This window comes from Aspergillus tanneri, assembly GCF_003426965.1.
Source record: "Aspergillus tanneri strain NIH1004 chromosome Unknown AapTan_1_pilon_pilon_pilon, whole genome shotgun sequence".
NCBI classification, from domain to species: domain Eukaryota; kingdom Fungi; phylum Ascomycota; class Eurotiomycetes; order Eurotiales; family Aspergillaceae; genus Aspergillus; species Aspergillus tanneri.
Window position 1 is genome coordinate 3,024,165 of NW_022984628.1, and position 18,814 is coordinate 3,042,978.

General features: G+C 46.4%; 8 protein-coding genes and 1 non-coding gene across 9 annotated transcripts; 7 read left to right on the forward strand and 2 right to left on the reverse strand.

The window, feature by feature from the left end:
• Positions 1 to 374: 374 nt before the first annotated feature.
• Positions 375 to 1,514, reverse strand: ATNIH1004_002988 (Zn(II)2Cys6 transcription factor domain-containing protein; the record flags this gene model as incomplete). Its single annotated transcript, XM_033567671.1, has 1 exon — positions 375 to 1,514. The coding sequence occupies one exon, from the start codon at positions 1,512 to 1,514 to the stop codon at positions 375 to 377; it is 1,140 nt and encodes a 379-aa protein (XP_033429666.1).
• Positions 1,515 to 6,244: 4,730 nt separating this feature from the next.
• ATNIH1004_002989 (SDR family oxidoreductase) lies at positions 6,245 to 7,219 on the forward strand (the record flags this gene model as incomplete). The annotated part of the gene is made up of 4 exons (XM_033567672.1): positions 6,245 to 6,284; positions 6,359 to 6,672; positions 6,756 to 7,126; positions 7,186 to 7,219. 4 exons carry the CDS (start codon positions 6,245 to 6,247, stop codon positions 7,217 to 7,219), a joined length of 759 nt encoding a protein of 252 aa, XP_033429667.1.
• An 860-nt stretch (positions 7,220 to 8,079) lies between these two features.
• On the forward strand, positions 8,080 to 8,777 carry nctB (negative cofactor 2 transcription regulator complex subunit NCB2; the record flags this gene model as incomplete). Its single annotated transcript, XM_033567673.1, has 4 exons — positions 8,080 to 8,101; positions 8,167 to 8,193; positions 8,334 to 8,593; positions 8,658 to 8,777. The coding sequence occupies 4 exons, from the start codon at positions 8,080 to 8,082 to the stop codon at positions 8,775 to 8,777; spliced, it is 429 nt and encodes a 142-aa protein (XP_033429668.1).
• A 695-nt stretch (positions 8,778 to 9,472) lies between these two features.
• Positions 9,473 to 11,654, forward strand: ARP9 (putative chromatin remodeling complex subunit (Arp9); the record flags this gene model as incomplete). Its single annotated transcript, XM_033567674.1, has 3 exons — positions 9,473 to 9,502; positions 9,587 to 10,997; positions 11,050 to 11,654. 3 exons carry the CDS (start codon positions 9,473 to 9,475, stop codon positions 11,652 to 11,654), a joined length of 2,046 nt encoding a protein of 681 aa, XP_033429669.1.
• A 569-nt stretch (positions 11,655 to 12,223) lies between these two features.
• ATNIH1004_002992 (putative C2H2 finger domain protein (Kin17)) lies at positions 12,224 to 13,360 on the forward strand (the record flags this gene model as incomplete). Its single annotated transcript, XM_033567675.1, has 4 exons — positions 12,224 to 12,277; positions 12,336 to 12,409; positions 12,472 to 12,652; positions 12,707 to 13,360. 4 exons carry the CDS (start codon positions 12,224 to 12,226, stop codon positions 13,358 to 13,360), a joined length of 963 nt encoding a protein of 320 aa, XP_033429670.1.
• Positions 13,361 to 14,118: 758 nt separating this feature from the next.
• ATNIH1004_002993 lies at positions 14,119 to 14,206 on the forward strand. The gene has a single exon. It is a non-coding gene; the product is annotated as a tRNA-Pro (tRNA).
• Positions 14,207 to 14,679: 473 nt separating this feature from the next.
• Positions 14,680 to 15,628, forward strand: PRO3 (pyrroline-5-carboxylate reductase; the record flags this gene model as incomplete). Its single annotated transcript, XM_033567676.1, has 2 exons — positions 14,680 to 14,716; positions 14,778 to 15,628. The coding sequence occupies 2 exons, from the start codon at positions 14,680 to 14,682 to the stop codon at positions 15,626 to 15,628; spliced, it is 888 nt and encodes a 295-aa protein (XP_033429671.1).
• Positions 15,629 to 16,342: 714 nt separating this feature from the next.
• Positions 16,343 to 17,502, forward strand: ATNIH1004_002995 (putative proline oxidase Put1; the record flags this gene model as incomplete). Its single annotated transcript, XM_033567677.1, has 2 exons — positions 16,343 to 16,617; positions 16,668 to 17,502. The coding sequence occupies 2 exons, from the start codon at positions 16,343 to 16,345 to the stop codon at positions 17,500 to 17,502; spliced, it is 1,110 nt and encodes a 369-aa protein (XP_033429672.1).
• A 623-nt stretch (positions 17,503 to 18,125) lies between these two features.
• On the reverse strand, positions 18,126 to 18,591 carry ATNIH1004_002996 (uncharacterized protein; the record flags this gene model as incomplete). The annotated part of the gene is made up of 2 exons (XM_033567678.1): positions 18,126 to 18,394; positions 18,453 to 18,591. 2 exons carry the CDS (start codon positions 18,589 to 18,591, stop codon positions 18,126 to 18,128), a joined length of 408 nt encoding a protein of 135 aa, XP_033429673.1.
• Between the last annotated feature and the right edge of the window lie 223 nt (positions 18,592 to 18,814).

Below are 18,814 nucleotides of genomic sequence, written 5' to 3' on the forward strand. Positions count from 1 at the left end.
CGTCTGATTCACCTGACGTTTAATTACATGCCATAGACACATAGATTTATTATGGACCTATCAAGCTAAATGTCACCGCAATTTTGGTATGGTTTTTAAAAGGAAAGCATAGTTAGACAAATTTCGAAGGTTACTCCTGCAGAATGGCATCAACATGGTTAATCAAGACAGATCGACACACGCAGTGCGTCAGATAATGACAATAAGGTATTTGGCTTGTGGCTTATTTTTGGCCAATTATCAGTGTACTGTTCTTTATGTTGAATTTATTCACAGAACTAAGAAAACTATACAATAAAATAACACACTGAGAGATGCCGCTGCTTGAAACCTCAGATAAGGGAGAAAATCGCCCCTCTATATTTATATACAATTTACCTCCATGAGGTCCAAGACGGCGGAATTTCGAAATCGAATTGGAGTTTCTGCTTAAGATGCGCGAGTAATGATGCTGCAGGGTGTGGATTATCCCCCGGTCTGGAATTATTGGAGGCGCAAAATCTTCGATCAAAATCGTCGAGTAAGGAGCTCATCTTAGCCATCTCAATTTTCACTAGATTCGTCTGTAAGAGTCTCTCTTCGGGCTGATCCAACTGATAAGAGCCGAAGGTGAATCGTACAGACTGGAAAGAGGGATCGCTGAGGTATTGGAAAGCACGATCCCAAACGGCTATCATGTGTCCTAGCAGAGCGGCCAGCTCAACTTGCAGTAATAGGTCATTGTTATGTTGTAGGTCACAGCACTCCATGACAGACCGGCAGACGGCCATCGAGGCCTTGTTTTCTGTTAATATGTCGTCGAGAAGCATGCCATCTTGCAAATTGCGAGCGTTGAATTCGGCGAGTTTCCTCACGATATCGCGCTGGCAGGCACACGGCCGGGGAGAATAAGAAGAAGGCGAAGAGGAAACAGTGGTTGTCGATGATCTTGGGGTCGTCGTTGTTGTTGTAGACTCCGTGGAGACCGAAGTAGCAGGTGTGGCGGTAGTCCACGAATTGGCATATACCGGAACTTGGTTACTCGAGGGTACAGAGGCGGGGTGATGAAATGTGCTAGGTAGTTGAACCTCGCGGGAAAATATACCCAATACATCATTATCATGGCTGTTCCCCTCCCGAAAAAAGCCCGCACTATATCCAAAGTCCCACTCGTCCAACTGTGTCCCCCCAAACGGTAGTGGGCTTTGTCGAGGCGACATCTCTGAAGGGCCTATAGCTTGCGACGGACTGGCAATACTGTGGCTATTTGGATCAACATTTCGGTGTCGTTTTGCCGATCGTAGGCTGATGCTGTAGACACAGCGCACACCACGGATGTCGCATCGTCTACATGATGGTTGGTCTTTTGAACATTTAACCTTGGCCAGATTGCAGGCGTCACACGATTTCCTCAAAGGTGCCAAATCGGGAGCGGTTGTTGAGGACATAGCCGGTCTTCCCTCTGTCGTTGTGATAGTGCTTGGGGTCGAGGGTAATGTCTGCATGGAGGGCTGAAGCCAAATTTTTGGACTCATTGTGTATTCAAGGGTTCACGGCGTGGGGTGTGAAAAGATGTAGCGATTGCATCCCTTAGAGGCTTTATCGAAGGCCTAGTGGATTCTCGAACCACCAAGGCTTTCATTGTTCCTTCTAATCACGGAGCACAATAACCGGCACTTTCTTCAGACTGAGTCTCAGCGAATCCTACGCTTTACCAAGAGGCCTAGTCAATTGAGGTTTGTCCAATAACTAACTCGGATGGATGGAACTCATGAAGTTATACGAGACCTGGCCCGCTTTTTCCTGCCTCGATCGCTCGCCAGATCTACTCGGAATATTAAGATATCCGCGTGGAGCCCATTAACACGTGTAAATTTAGCACGAGTTGACAGATCGGTCGCAAATCATCAACGGTTGGCTGGATGGTACCTAGAGACTAAGAGAATACGCGAAATGCAGATCTGGAAGGCTCTACTAAGCACCAACGCATGCTATTTTCTCACCATTTTTACATAACCGATGATCCAGAACATTTCTTATCTCGTGTACGGCTTACTCCTTTGGTATCATTCATCATACTTATCATACCCATCATGGAAATGTGGCTACAAACAGGCTGCGCCGAGGATGCTTGGCTTTGATGGCGCATAAATCTGGCAGCCTATCGCAAAGATTGACTAATTGGTTTACGCAGAGATCTCCTTTTTATTTCTCGTATAATTCAGATGCTTGTGTTGTCAAGCTATGTTGGTGAGGAAAATCACTCAACTGCATTTCTAACGAAGACCCCGCTCATTTAGCGCCATTCTGCCTAGTAGTATTCCATGCGGAATATATTCAAAGTATATATCACTCGGAAAGTAATGTTCGTATCTGCTGCTAGTGCAATGTAACCAAAATCCCAGTGTCTATATATAAACTTCAGTGGCGCTAAAGCTGGCAGTTCATACTATCCCACTTAAGTAAAACAGCGGAAAAGGATCCGACGGGAGGATTGTGGAGTTCGTCAGATAAGCCAGGACTTCTGCATATTCGAAAGAGCCAGCCAGTCGAAAGACGTGGTATTTGGTCCCCAAATTAAGACTGAGGTCATCCTGGACTGGCGTTTACACTTTCTCTATTTGCTTAGTATATTCCAAGGAGAAAGCGCGCACATACCATGCTATGTTGAGTAACAAACTTAGTTGTAGTTGAAGTTGCAGGCTCGTCAGAGACTAAATAATGGTAACCTCTTCCCTGGAGCAATTCTCGCAGGATGATACTGCATGTGGAATCATTTAAGCGAAGCTCTTGTTGCCATTGCAGGGGTAGGATAGGGTTGCATTTGATAAGTGACATGGGTCTGCGTGATGCAGGTTGTCTGAACCTGGGAACATATTTGCCCTTTAAATTACTTCCAGAACACTTTGAAAGTCGACTATATGCTACAGAGACCAGACATACAATTCTTGGTACTCTCTATTCTCGCCTATTTATCACTGAGGAGGTTTGAATTTGAGATATAGGAATCAACAAAATTCCACAGGACTACAAACGGGAGTAAAAAGGGTGCCAAGGCCCTAGTTAACAAGACAAATCTTCGGAATTATTGACAACAGGTCCTGGGATTGGTGTTCCATTTGCCCGATTAAAACCAAGTTTCTTAACTTGAACCTGTCCAGTGGTCAAGAAAAATCACTTCTCTTTCTCGGCCGAAATATAGACGGTATAGTCATGCAATAAAGTAAATATAGTCCGAAATCCAACGGCTAGTTAACTATGATAATAGCACCACTGAGATTAGAGCGAGCATTGACTGTGAGTGGTAATTCCGAAACACTCAATTGTTCCATGGTTTTTGAAGATTATGGCACGGACCAGATCATGCAGGCTTCTCGTGTTGCGACAGGGATGTTCGGGAATCAGAGATTGGGCTCCTCCTTTTGGCTGTCTCCGAAGGCCGAGGTTTTCCACATTTCAGTGGCTTAGGCCGTCATTAAGCGCATACAATGGATTATTGCAAAAGTTGTGCATGAGCTACGCCATCTGCCATGACAAATAGTTCTGTGGGGAAGGAGGACTTTTTATAGGTCTTTGAAAAATTTGCGGTGTCTGAGAAACACACTGAACAGAGCAGAGAAAAGTGGGAAGGGCGATTTTAGTAACTGCACAGAGCCAAAATGGGGTTGTAATTTATTCGCACTAGAGTACTACTTGTCATGGAGTGGCTGTATGAAAACGTTTTACAGCATTTAATTAACTGCAAAATACAAAAGATCCCTGTCATGCAGTCTATAATGTCCAGCATCCAGCTAGGAGGCTAGCTATACTGCAACTAAGCAGCGAGCAAGGAGTAGGACTTGTCGTCGAACATATTCTCCGCGTCATATTTCTTCTTCATTCTAACAAGTCGGCCGAGATTGTTCCCAAAGACGTCACAGGGACTTGCTACAAGATGATCGTAATTGCTATACTCAGTGATAAATCCTCATTTGACTTAGAGCGCTCTGGCTCTGCTTGGGGCTAAATTCGCAATTGCTCGCGACCAGATCGAGCCTCGAGACCATTAACTGCCTCTTCCGAGAATGGCCCGATTATCAGATTCTAGTGCGCACCACGGTGGGCAAAAGAGGTGGCATCGGGTTTCGAGTGCGGCCTTTGGCTCCAGAAGATCGGCTATAGATGGGTTGTGTATAGGGGAGGCGTTTATATATAGTGACGGTTACGAACTATTCTCCTCTTTTCCCTGCTGACCCAGCGACGTATCCTAGTCCAAGAGGTGGATCTACAAGAATATGAAAAGGACTCGATTGAGGCGGGGCTTACATCAAGAGTTAGTGGGGAGAGAGACTGGGACCAGTGCTTTTCAAGACTTGGAAGGAAGAGCATTTGGACGCAGAGCAGGCACTGCAGCATGTAAGGGATTTATTAGTAAGGTTGAGAGTTACAGTGGTGGGGGACGATGAGGTTGATATCGGCAAGTACTGGGAGAAGGTCGTGACAGTGCACCGTTTGGAGGGCTCATATCTCAAGGATATTCAGATGCTTGGGTAGCAGGTGGTTCTTGAATTATTTCATATTCTCACAGGGATAAGGGAGAAAAGTGCTCTTATCCTTCTACCACTGATGACAACCCTCTCGATCTTGAATGGAATCGACTGCAGCCAGTGTTCTGATGCAATGGCTGCAGCACCTGCGTGGCAGATAACTTCATACAGGCGCCGTGCTGTGGATATGTCTGCCTGGCGTGCAAGTATGGCCTCCCTCCGGATGAGCGCTTGGGTCATGGTCTAAGATTGCAAGTTATCACCCCTGGCAGAATAGTTGAGCTTGGAGGATTGGAATGACACAAGTCAGAAGAGCGTTTCGATCTGTGGGCAGAAGAGCGATAAGAGTACCACTGTCTTGGTCTATTGCAATAGATAGGGCTCTAGTGGGGTGGTGAAGTTTAACACCGCGAGAGATTGCCGGTGTGCTGCATCCATGAGAAATGTCGATAATCTTACAATGGATCTCTGGTCATAGATTAGAATCGATATTCCGGTGGAGAGCCTGACACCACTAACACTTGAACAACAGTATCGTTTTTGCTGGTTTTCCCCACCGCTGTTCCTCTCCGTTATGTCAACCAATTTGGAATTTCAACTGTTATCCATTCGTTCAACCCAGCGGCCGCTTCGGGCAGTTGGTTGTCGCTGACAGCACCGGCTTTATCTGAATAGGCTACAGACTTAGGGCAACATATTTTCGGTAACACCACTCTCGACAACCAGAGAATTATGTAGGTTAAACCATAACTCTCCTAGAGGGGCATGGGAAGGAGCAAACCAATCCTTAGCCTAGAAAAATGCAGCATAACCCGATGCACCACTAAACAATTAAGACAAAGATGCAACAATACGAATATCTCTACTTAGCTAGACTCATAATAGTACGCAATTGAGGAGCCAATGGTACCTCCCCCAAGGATCATAATTAGCATATTGGTGCCTTTATGCGCAGGTCAAATGGGCGAAACTGTAAGGTCTTATTTAGATGTATGAAGCGCCAATATGATGCAAGATCCGACTTCGTTATGCTGCTAAGTGCAATACAAGGTAAGTAAAGCTCTAGTAGCAATGCATAAAAGAAGGATATACTCCTGTCCTCCAACTTTTGATAGTTGCAGGGGGGACCTACATAATATAGATGGGATCCCCGGATAGAGAGGTGTTGCTATCTCCATCCTGACCGTACGGAGAATACTACCCAGTTATACACCTTCTAGCACTCGGAAGTTACGGATCCATGATGAGCAACGCGGACATTGTTATTTGGTTCCTTGCAACCTAAAAGTTTCTCATGTAGGACTCACGTACAATACCTGCGACATTAATTTGAGCCTTAGAAAGTTTCATAATGTTGCTAACACTTCAATTTCACATGCCCTCGGCCCAGAAGTAAATATAAAAAATATTTTTTTGTCAGCTGCATAGATGTAAAATATATATATATATATTAAACACTAAATAGACAAACCTCAATAGGAGATGGATACTCCGGAGCACAGGCATACTCCGTAAATGCTGTACTATGAATTGCTTGGTTGGAGACGATGCCTGTCTGCCCCACTTCGTACAGGAGTTACATCACCCCAAGCGTCGATATCTACCTTCTTCCTTCTTCCAAGGAACCTATTCTTCCACTCTCCTTCGAGTTTGCCTCTGTTCCAATTTATTAGTCTAGTTCAGGAATCACATTCTTTAGGTCAAGTTCTTTCTATCTCTCTACCTAAGATTCAAGCACAATGTCAGCCAAGACCTTCATTGTCACCGGTGCCTCAAGAGGTAACAACACTCAACAATTACCGTGTTCATTGACCAAAGACAAAAGACTAATATCTTATTCACTCATGGTACAGGAATTGGTCTTGCAGTAACAAAGTTCCTTCTGGCCGCGCCTCAATCCCACAATGTTGTGGTAATCGCGCGCAGCTTGGAACCCCTCCAGAAACTCAAAGAACAATTCACGAAACAAGTCGAAGTCCTCAATGGCGACATCACAGATTTCTCTCTTGCACAAAAAGCAGTCGACCTAGCCCTTAAGTCTTTCGGACGCTTAGATGGAATGGTTCTCAACCACGGAGTGTTAGGACAGGTAGGGAAAATTGCCGAAGCGGATCCACAGCAATGGAAAGAAGGGTTTGAAATCAATTTCTTCAGCTTGGTAGCCTTTGTAAGTGGAATGGCGAATTTCCCGTGCGCCTTTGAGAATGAATTTGGTTTCGCTGGGTTCAATGGGCACTCATTTTGCGATAGGTTAAAGCCGGTCTGCCCGCGCTTCGCGAAGCGAAGGGCAGAATTATTTTCACCTCATCCGGAGCTGCCGTTTCTGCCTACAGGGGCTGGGGATTGTACGGTTCAACCAAGGCGGCAATGAACCATCTTGCCATGAGCCTAGGGGAAGAAGAGCCCGAGGTAACGACTGTGTCTATTCGGCCCGGTATGGTTGATACCGATATGCAACGAGAATTGCGGGAAGACTACGCCACAGCTCTCGAGCCACAGGTCCATGCCAAATTCATTACGGTTCACAAAGATGGAAAACTACTTCAACCAGAACAACCAGGCCATGTGATGGCCAAACTGGTAATTGATGCTCCAAATTCATTGTCCGGAAAATTTCTATCGTAAGTTCAATTTCTATTCTCCTAATTTCCCTATCATAGTGCACATCTGATGAATGCAGATGGAATGATCAAGCCCTGCAGGACTTCCAGTAAATTACTGCTCGATACCTGTTCAACGGTCAGTTGATACCGCCATGGAAAGAATCTATGATATATAGAAAAGTAACATATGGTAATAATCAGTCGAAAGATGAAAAGCATTACATTTTAGAAGCATTAGACGCAGAGCATCTTCATACTTAGCATGGAATGTAGGTTGTTCATCACATTACAAAAGACATAGTATACAGGAATATAAACTCATACCTTTTTACGTTGTAACTCCAATAAATCTCACAGCTCTTTACCCTCAACCAACAGCCGACTTGCAGTCCATGTGCGAGGGATCGCTTCCATATGGCACTATATAACACCTAGATCTTCTAGAAGTCAGTAAAGACCAACAAAATAGTGCGAGTAACATCATAAATGTAAGAATACTATCAGTGAGTCCGTTTGGCTAGGACAGTGTAGGTCACCATGAAGGGTATGATAGGGGCGACAAGCAATGATCATCATAGTAATAGGAGTTATAATAAAAGAAGAATGAACATACCATTAGTGAAACAGCAATCTCAATATCTGCATATTAGTATTTTAGTATTCCTCAACATTAGAGGACACTTTTGTTGTGCGAAATTTTTAGCATGAAGAAAACGAAACGGGAAAAAGAAAAAGTTGCACAGCGAAGATAAAGAGCCAGAAGCGGTGTGTTTCTGCCGACAAAAGGCATTCGCCTATGGTTTTTCCGGCCCGACCAGTACCTGAGGTCCTAAATTCAAGCCGCGCGGAGATCATTCTTGATAAACCCAAGCGCCAGACTCACACGAAAGCCTCCAAGGAACTCCGCTCTGACGACAAGCTTGGTGCATGTTGATCTGACCCTCCATTAAATTCTTACACTTTGATCCATAATGTCAGATCGCGAATTCAGTTGTAAGTACGATCTGCGCGGGTCTTGGCATGGTCTGGATTATGCGCTGATTCTCGATATATTACAGCAAATGATGACCTGTCGCTTCCTAAAGGTGTGTACCAAGTGTGTTTCTTCAAGTGACACTTCGCACAGCCGGGTTAATTAGTATTGATGCTATTTTATTTCTCACACTTTCTTGAAAATATATCCCACCTGCCTACTGATCACCAGTACTAACTGCGATTTCTCTAGCCACGGTCCAAAAGATAATCACCGAAATCCTACCACCGTCGTCCGGCCAAACCTTCTCCAAAGATGCTCGAGACCTACTTATGGAATGCTGCGTTGAATTTATCACGTTAATCTCCTCCGAAGCGAACGATATTAGCGAGAAGGAGGCAAAGAAAACAATCGCCTGTGAACATGTAGAGCGGGCTCTGCGAGACCTCGGCTTCGGTGACTATATTCAGGATGTTCTTGCAGTCGCAGAGGAGCACAAAGAGCAATTAAAAGTATGTCGTGAAATGGTAGTGACTTGTCAATAAATTCCCTTGCTAACATGCCTTGCGAATTTAGTCACGAGAAAAGAAACAGAGCAAGATGGAGCAGAGCGGACTATCCGAAGAAGAGCTTCTACGACAGCAGCAGGAACTGTTTCGCTCCGCAACCGAAAAGTACCATGCTGCTCCCGAATGAATGTCTTTAGTTTTGCACGTGGCGGTTTAATGCGGTCTGTTCGTGCTGGTCATGGAGAGATTTAATCCCGGAGTTAATTATTTAGCCTGGTTGTGTTCTTTAGTTTTTGTTTAGTATATGGAGAGAAAATCCCTCGGAGTTCAGGTGGCTATGTGTGATACATTCCATAGCTTTTCAAGAAGGTCGGCGGATTCACACTACCTTTTTTTTATCTTGATTCTTGACACATCTGTTAAATCGATATCTGTTTACTACATGACATCCAATTAAATATGGCATGGTGCTTGCTACAAATCATTCAGATGACAGTGAGCAGACTTTTTTAGCTCGAGAGAAGTAGTATCCTGCAATTACATTAGTACATCACATCAGGCAAGACGGCACTCATAGACTGTACTAGCGTAGGCCTAAAAAGCAAATTGCACCGATCAATTATATGTATTAACCAGCTATATAAACTCAATTAGAATCCAATCAAAGACCCAAATACTGCATTCTAGGTACGACTTGCATATTTCATTTGGAGTAGTTACTTCCATAATGTCTCTTAAGCTAAGATGGGTGGATGCGCTTAACCTAATTTGGCGACCGCCCAACCTCGCCGCGCGCAAAGTCGCCCGCTGCAAATACCGCGGGACAGGCTGAGAAGGTACTGTGCTAGATTCCCCAAACCTCATCATACTGGATTGCCCAGGATGCCACCATTCAAGGATGAGCACATTTTGGTAGGTCCACCCGCCTTTTTTCCACTTGCTCCGTTGCTTTAACACTAGTCACGGGGAAACACCCTACTAACCCCGACCCTCCAGATAATTGCGCCAGGTTCGCAAGTGACCCTGGCGCAGCTGGGTCTTCCTGAGTCGTTTACACCTGCACGTTTTCGCTTCCCGACACGCATGTTTCCGGCCGAGAAAAAGGGCGAATTCGAACCGTACAAGATCCGCGAAAGGCGACAGGAGGTCAAAGTCAGCAATGGCCTTGACGCGCCTAAGGAGGATGTGGAGATGAAAGACGCGGAGCCAGCCACACCAGATACCACGGCCAAAACGGAAGCGCCTGAAAATCCCGGAAACACAGATCAGGGGGAGAAAAACGATCAGGCAGAAGGGCAGGATGCTGATGGAGAAACTAAACAAGAAGCTACGGAGGAAGTCTTCTACGAGGAGGATATCATGTCAGATGAAGGAGCCGTCTATCCGATCAAAAACGGAAGTATTGTTGACTGGCCTTGCTTCTTCGCTCTTCTAACGCATATTCACAACACACTGAGTCCACCATTTCATACCCCTATTATGCTCATTGCCGAACCGATCTGGACAGCTCGCGATCGCGAGGTGATTACCCAATTCGTCTTTGAGAAGTTCAAAGCACCCGCTTTCTGCCTCATGGATTCTGCTCTTGCCGTTTGCTATGGCTATGGCGCCTCAACGGCTACTGTCGTCGACATTGGGAAGGACAAAGTTGACGTTACGGCTGTCACCGATTTCCTCGTTAATGAGCACGGGAGAGGAATTGCCTTAGAAGGCTGTGGTGGAGATTACATGACCGATAGGCTGCTAGAGCTGTTGGGATCAAAGGGTTTCACAAGGGAAATGTGCGAGCAGCTCAAGAGGAGCAATATTACGGAAATTTTACCCGCTGGTGTACCTCTCCCAGGCGCCGCCGCAACAGCACGACAGGGCACTAATTCAACAGGAGCACAAGGCGGAAATGACTATGCTTCTCGGGACCCGGGCAGCGGCGTTCAAACGGGCCAAGAAAGTGGCAATGGAGAAGACGAAGATGAGGGGTTGTTGGACGTTGCAGCGATTGTTAGTGGTAACACCAGCGAGTTCTTGGCAAAGAGAGAGAAGGAGCAGGGAGAAAAGTCCTCTTTTAAGAAGGGGGCGGCAGATCAAAGCGCGAAACCAGTTCGCCTTCCAAACTCCAAGAAAGAGAAGGCTACGTTCCAATTCGAGGAGTTCGTGCGATTAGAGCCAGAAAAGGACCCCGGCAGCGGCCCAGTAAAGTTTATTCGTCAAACACGAGATATTGAAGTTGGTGTGGAGCGCTTCTTAGCGACGACCTTAAAACAACAGAACGGAGATCGTCTATCAAGTGGCATTCTTTCAGATATCGCCACTCAAATCCATCATACTATACTTGCGGTGCCTGATGCAAGCAAGCGAAGTGAGCTTTGGGATTCATTGATCATCGTTGGCAATGGCAGCAAAATAAAGGGTTAGTGCCTATACCCTAAAAGCTTAATATTTCAGGCTAACAATCTTCAAAGGATTCACGCAAGCATTGCTTAACACTATCTCGCAAAAGTTCATTCTCTCACCATCTGGCACCATCTTTACTTCCGAGATTCCGTCCAATTTTTCCACCCCACTTCCTACAGGAGGAACGAACACGCCAGCACCCAGTGGTCAACCTGGCCCAATGCATCATCCTGCTGGTCACGGTGTCAATCCTCTGCTTGTTGCAGCGACCCATTCAAATAACCCTGCGGCTGTCAATATGCCTCCGGGCACTCCTTCGATGGACCCTTCTATGGCTCCCTATCACCGCTCTACTGGCCATTCCCAGACCCCAACTTCGGTCAAAACATTGAAGCCCCCTGAGTATTTCCCAGAGTGGAAAGAGCAAGGCAACACAAACGCCCCTGGGGCCAGTGGTGCTGGGAATATGAACAACGCTTCCGGTATTGCTGGTGGGCCGGGCAACCCATCCTCAACAAGCAGCAGCCATGGTATGGAAGAAGCAGTATTCTTGGGTGCCCAGGTTGCTTCCAAGGTTGTATTCGTCCTCGATCAAGGTCTTACCAAAGGCTTCATGAGTCGGGTGGAGTACAACGAGAATGGGCCATCTGCAATCCATGAATACGTTATGTGATTGCTCAGTTTAATAATAGGAAATGTTATATGACGGTACGCTGTTTTGGCAGAATACAAAAGATGGATTTGAAATTCATAAATCTTGTTGACTCTTTATCTTTTCTTTTCTTTTCTTTTCTTTTCTTTTCTTTTGTTTCTTTTTTTCTTCTTTTTCTTTGAAAATATCTGTATTCTATGTGGTGGCGTTTTTTTAAAAAACATTTTCCCCTAGGATGCGGTAGGCGGGGGTCTGGACTAATACACTACTTGGTTATAGTATCCAACCAAAAGAAATTTCATGACGCTTGGGAGTCAGTGGCATTGCAGTGCCTAGGTATCCATTATTTGTGTGTGCTTCCAAATATCAGACAAGTACGGAGTACTCTCAGTCGGTATTCCTTGTATAAGTAGGCATTGGCATTTTAGGCATGGTAGTTATTGTTTTCACGTGATTGGCTTATATAATCAGTGACTGGTCCGCCACATCTTCTGTTCCGTCAATCACTATTGAGCTCATAGATACAACTTTCCTCGTTCACTTCGCTAATTGTATCGTTTTCAATATAATACAAATTATTGTTTAAAAACATGCCAAAAGCAGAAGCTGGGAGCACTAAAGCGCTCAGCAACAAGCTCAAAGCTGTATGTATCTGAGCGTCCATGGGCCTCGATAGCCAGTGGCAGTGCTAACATCTAACAGAAAGGCTTGGGCAGGTTAAGATGGTACTGCCAGCTATGCGAAAGACAAATGCGCGATGAAAATGGCTTTAAATGGTGCGTACTGCATGAGACTCGCTAGCGCTAGGAGAGCAATACTGACAGCCTGTGATCATAAGCCACGTCCAGAGCGAAAGCCATGTACGCCAGGCATTACTGGTTGGCGAGGACCCGAAAAAGCACATCGAAGATTACAGCAAGCAGTTCATGCAAAACTTCCTCAACATCCTACGGACAACACACGGCGAGAAGAAAGTGCATGTCAATCAATTTTACCAGCAGGTCATTGCCGATAAAGAGGTGAGTTTGTGAGAAAGTTCCCGTCTGTTTACTTCGTTACTGACTTTCGGATAGCACATCCATATGAATGCCACGAAATGGACGAGCCTTACTCAATTTGCGGCGTATCTCGGGCGAGAGGGTTTATGTCGTGTGGAGGAAACGGAGAAAGGCCTCTTTGTTTCCTACATTGATCGAAGCCCGGAGACTATGAGGCGTCGCGAGGCCATCCTTAAAAAGGAGCGCCAGGATCGAGGAGATGAGGAACGGGAACAGCGACAAATCCAAGAACAAATTGAAAGGGCCAGGAAAAATACAGAGCAGGAGGATATTGATCCTGAGGCGAGGAATCTACAGCGCGCAGAGGGAGAAAAGGTTAAACTGAATATCGGCTTTGGCCCGAAGCCAATTGAGCAGTTGAAGCCTAAATCAGGTACAGACACCTCCGTGGAAAAGGAAAGTGGTACTTCTTCAGAAGCCGAAGCCAATGATACCCCAAAACCAGCACCAAAACTGTCTTTATCATTTGGTGATAAGAAGCCAAAAAATGTGTTTGCTTCTGCGGTCAAGAAAAACCCTCTTGCCGGAAAGAAGGGTCCAGTGATGGAGGCGCCTAAGAAGATGTCGGAGCAGGAGAGAATAATGAAAGAGGAGATGGAGGCAATGGAGCGGAAACGCATGCGTGGATCATCAGGATTCCAGAACGCTAAGCGCCCAAGGGTTTCATAAGATCGAATGCCTCATTTTACTTTAAATCTCTCGTGACAGATGTGATCCTTCACAAGTACCATGAATATTGACACTTTCTGTCGTGTTTTCAAGGGACGCACACCTACCCTGAAAGTCTGACACGATTGTGGTCCATGGGCAATCTCATCCTAGTTAAATGGCCGGTATTGGTCATTGAGAGCTTTTCGCCCCAACCTTTGAGGGCCGGTACATATGCGGTCCTAGCCTGCAGGATAGGCTATGTGGTTTAGAGATTCGATATCTACTACGAGCATGCCCCGTGTATATGGGTTTGCTATCCTTGAGGTAGGGTGTCCATTATCAGGATTAGGACGTCATTTTCCCTTAACTTGACGCATGCCAGGAGCAAGATACCCATGTTACGATTATTTAACCTTGTGTATAGTATTGCTATGTTGTTCATAATTCAGTCTTTAAATAGAATATTCGGTTTTTTTTGAGGCGAGCAAGTATAATTTCATAGCCAATGGCAGGTTTCAGTAGAATCGTTGGATGTCTAAAAGACGGAAGTGAGTCTCATGCAAAAATATATACAGTTACTTCATTCGGAGAGGCGATTGTCACCACATCTAATAGTCGATTGTTGGATTGATAATACTACGACAAATTGACAAGAAAACTAGATCACATAAGAGTTTAAATGTAAAAATTACTGGTCGCAATGGCATTTCAGTCATATGATGTGGGACTTTTGCTTTCCCTGGTATATTCATTTTCAGAGGCAAAGAAAATATCCAGCCCGGGTGGTCTAGTGGTATGATTCTCGCTTAGGGATAACCCAAGCATATCTGCGAGAGGTCCCGCGTTCGATCCGCGGCTCGGGCCTGGTCATTCTTTTTTTCTCTCATCTTTTTTACCGTCCACTTGAAGAAGCCCCGAACCAAACAGAGAGAGAAATAAATAGTACGATTAACGTTTTTTTTTTTTTTTTTTTGCCTCCCAGCAGCCTTAGTATCGGACCTCCGTACAGCAAAATAATGAATCAGTTAAGAACAAAGAGGTAGCACTCAAGCAGCACCTAGCTCAAGACACTTGGAACGATTAAAAAAATCCACACGCTTGCTCATCAATTACATGAATCGAAGATAAACACATGGCTACATAGTTTGTTTGATGAATTTAGTGCTGTAGACATGTTTTTTCATCTTAAATCCACCCACTAAGCCCGTGCCTGCAGGTGGTTATGTTCGCTTTCGGAACCGCTTCCCGAGGTCCCATCACCTTGAACCCAGCTTTCACACACCATGAACTGTTCTCTATCCATTCCATATATACTTGACATCAATAATACAACAAATATGACGTCGGGGTTGACACTCTCTTTCATCGGATGCGGTATGTCTGCGAGTTTTTCCCAGTAGAGGCCCATTATCATATCGACTGACCTACTGCTAAGGAAACATGGGATCCGCCATCCTGAAAGGCCTCTTGGACGCAACCCGTCCGGAGCAAGAATCAGGCATCACGCCAAAGATTTCCCACTTCCTAGTCAGCACAAAGACTGCAGCATCTGCAGAGAATCTCCGAAATACATTCGGCGAGGATGAGCCCCGGGTTATGTTCGGACATGGCCAAAACGTGCAAGCCATACGAGAGGCTGACGTTGTCCTCCTTGCGTGCAAGCCGTTTCTGGCCGAGGCGATTCTCAGTGAAGAAGGTATACGAGAGGCCCTGGAGGGCAAGTTCGTGATCAGTATTATGGCAGGGAAGTCGCCGGAGGAGATCGAGAATTTTATCTACTCAGATCATCATCCTCCACCGGGCATTGAGACCGGTATTAGGCCAGTTATTGTTCAGGCCATGCCTAATGTCGCGGCTCGGATCCGCCAGTCTTTGACTATCATTGAGTGTAATCGTGATTTGCCGGACAATCTCCATGAGACTCTAGACTGGATCTTCTCGCAGATAGGGACTGTTAAATACCTACCTTCGGAGCTGTTTAATGTGGGCGGCCTGCTGGCGGGGTCCTCGATGGCGTTGCTTACCGTCCCATTGGATGGGATCCTGGATGGATGTGTGGTGGAAGGGCTCCGTCGGGGGGAGGCGCTGCAGATGGCAGCCCAGGTGTTATCGGGGATGGCGGGATTGTTAAAGGAGGGTGAGCACCCCGCGATGTTAAGGGAAAGTATTTCGTCGCCGAAGGGGTGTACGATCCAGACTTTGTTAACGGTGGAGAGGGAGGGGACGAGGGGGACATTTGCGGACGCAATTGTGAATGGGACGAAGCATTTGACGGGCAGAAAATAGACATACTAGAGTGATAATTAATTTAGACTATAGTAGATGCCCGATAGATATGTTCATAGACAGGACTACTTGATGGATATGTAGGTAGATACTGATATGTTCATGTTCCTACTGCGGAAACAGTCCCCGAGCGCTGCGGGGAAGGTATCCGAAGTTGTCTGGAGGCCTGTTCGAACCAAGTCATCAAATGATCAAACCAAACTGAACTTAGTGGGACTTTTAAACTTCAGTCACACAAAAAGACCAATCGGTTTTCGAGCCGGTCTACAATTATCTCCCCTTATGTGGCATATGCTGGCCGTCACATTTGATGACCCCTCACATAGTGCCTGGCTTCTACGTAAATAGATAAGGCCTCGGTGGCACCAACAGGATGGATAGGTAACCCTCAGACCTACGAGTCTTGTTAGCATGAAGCCAAGGATCTCCTGGCCCAAGCGACCAGGGCTTTTCTTTCCAGCAACAAAGCCCTTGGGATATGCATCAACATCATCATCAACATCGTCACCATCAACCCACCATGCTGTCCATATTCAACCACCTTTACCACTGTCCAAAAGGGCACCGCTCTCTGTCCTGCCTACGAAGACATTTCTTCGATGTCTGTTGTTTACATCGGTCATGGCCTCACCCCTTCTGAAACCATGCATATCCATCTTGAAATACGTCGTCGAATCTAAGTCTTTCCTGCTTAGCCCTTCCAGAAATCCCGTGATGAACTATATCCTTCGCACAACAATCTACAACCAGTTCTGTGCGGGGTCCAGTGAGACTGGAGTTCGCAAGACAGTCAAGGATATGAAGAGTCTGGGCTTCAAAGGGGTGATCCTAGGATATGCTCGGGAGTCCGTAGCGAGGATGGAGGGCACCGAGTCTCGAGTGGAAGCCATTAACCAACGATCCATTGAGGATCGTGCCGTGGAGGAATGGAAACAAGGGAACCTACGGACTTTGAAAATGATTGGCGAGGGGGACTATCTTGCTATCAAGTGAGAATACCCACCACCGAGATGATCCCTTCATACTCTAACAGTGACAGGTTCACTGGAGCCGGACCAGCAGCAGTCGAAGCCCTATCGCGTGGTGATACGGTTCCTCCCCCGCTCGTCAAACAGGCCATTACGGAGCTTTGTGAGGCAACGGCGGCGCAGCACTCCCGACTCTGGATCGATGCTGAACAGCAGGTATTTCAGCCCACGATCGATGCCTGGGCGATTGACCTCATGAGGCAGTTCAACCGGGGTGGAGCCATTGTGGTACTCAACACCATCCAGGCATATTTGAAATCCTCAGCCGAAAATGTCCACCGGCATCTGTGTCTGGCAGGCAGGGAAGGCTGGTCGTTGGGAATCAAACTAGTCCGTGGCGCATACATCGCGCATGATATTCGATCTCGAATCCATGATACCAAAGCCGATACTGATCGCAATTACAACCATATCGTGGAAAGCCTACTAACACGCCGATTCCCGCTGACCGACTCGCACGACACACCTGCATTCCCCGACACACGACTATTCGTGGCAACGCACAATGCAGAGAGCGTACGAAGGGCGTCCAACTTGCTCCGATATCGAGTGTTGAACGGACTGCCCACGATACCGGTGGAAGTGGGCCAATTGCAAGGCATGGCAGATGAGGTGAGCTGTGGCCTGGTGGCACAGAATCAGACTGAAGGGGTTCTTCCAGCAGAAGGGAAGTCTGCAGCTAGTGATCCAGTACCGGGGGTGTTCAAGTGTCTGGCGTGGGGAACCACCGAGGAATGTCTCCACTTCCTCTTGCGCAGGGCGGTTGAGAATCAGTCGGCCATGGAGCGAACACGGGATACAGCTGCTGCATTGAGGGAGGAAGCATGGAGGCGAATTGGATGGTGAATTTTCTTTCTTGTTAATTTTCGGAGCCTCGGATTTCGTCAAGCGTGGATGGATATTCTTTTCTTTTTCTACCCCCCACATTCCATGGAGTTTGTCTGACAGGCGATGTCGATCCTTCATTTCCAGATGGACTAATCACATCGTGCCAGCTCATGACAAGCCACTGTCATGCAGGGTGATGAGATGTGGTACAGCCCCAGGCTTGCATATTGGTAAATTTCCGAAATTAACACTCCGTTTGCAGCAATTCACCACCACCTAGTTCTACAGCTGCCAGTCAGTATTTGAACCACCATTTCTTATACGGCTAGCCTGTATGAATATATTGTTAAATACCGTAAACATTACAAAATACAGTCGATGTCAAAATTCATTGAAATAGCTGTGGCACATCTGCATATCGTACGGTGGCCAAATATGCACAGGGACGGGAAAGTTTATTAATGATGGAGAAAGTGTGGGGAAGTTAACTAACATTTGCATTTGTATTAGGTAATAAGGACTTCCCAATTCGTTATTCTCTCCCAGAGTCGATATTGGCTGTCGAACCCGATGTCGGGAGGGGGTTCCGCACTTTCCCCTGTCCAGTCCGTGTTTGGCCTCAGGAGCAACAACTCGCAGAGTCAAATAGGTGACGGGTAGATAAGCACGGGGATTTTATTATGGGAAATACTATGATAGATGAATCCCCAGTAAGTCAGTGGTCCTCGTTTCCGTTTTAATATCTCCTTCGCCTCTTTGTATTCTTCATCCGCTTCATCCAACACTGCCTCTTTCTCATATCCGTCCAAGATCTCCAAGGTGTACTCCGGACAGTCCCATTCTAGAGTTTTGTTGTCCACACGGACCGCATCGATGGCCGCTTTGATAGTGGGAACGTCGACTTCCCCGACTTCACTAACAGGTAAGGAATCGATGAAGGCATTCGAGTCGCGATGGGTTCCCTTCACTTGTGACCTTTCGGAAGCCAGGATGCTCGCCGTCAACTTCGAAGATGAGATCCTGGGCTGAGGTATGCAGATGAATTGCCCAGTGCTGGAAGTTGCCGTGGCGGGGGTGGTAGAATGGCACCGAGAGATGGGGACGCATGGTACGATGCTGAATAATTCGGGAGAATAACGGAGGGAGGCCGATAGGATTGTGGGGTGAGCCGAGCCGTTGCTCTGCTACAGTAGCACATTCCCTAGTGGGCCGTGATGTATGTGAATGGTTGGGAATGGATTGCCCTCACTTTATTCATCATGTTGAACTCATTGTCGTCGATTCCGCTCTTGCCTCTTTTGACATCCCTCCTTTACTTTCAACTTGAACT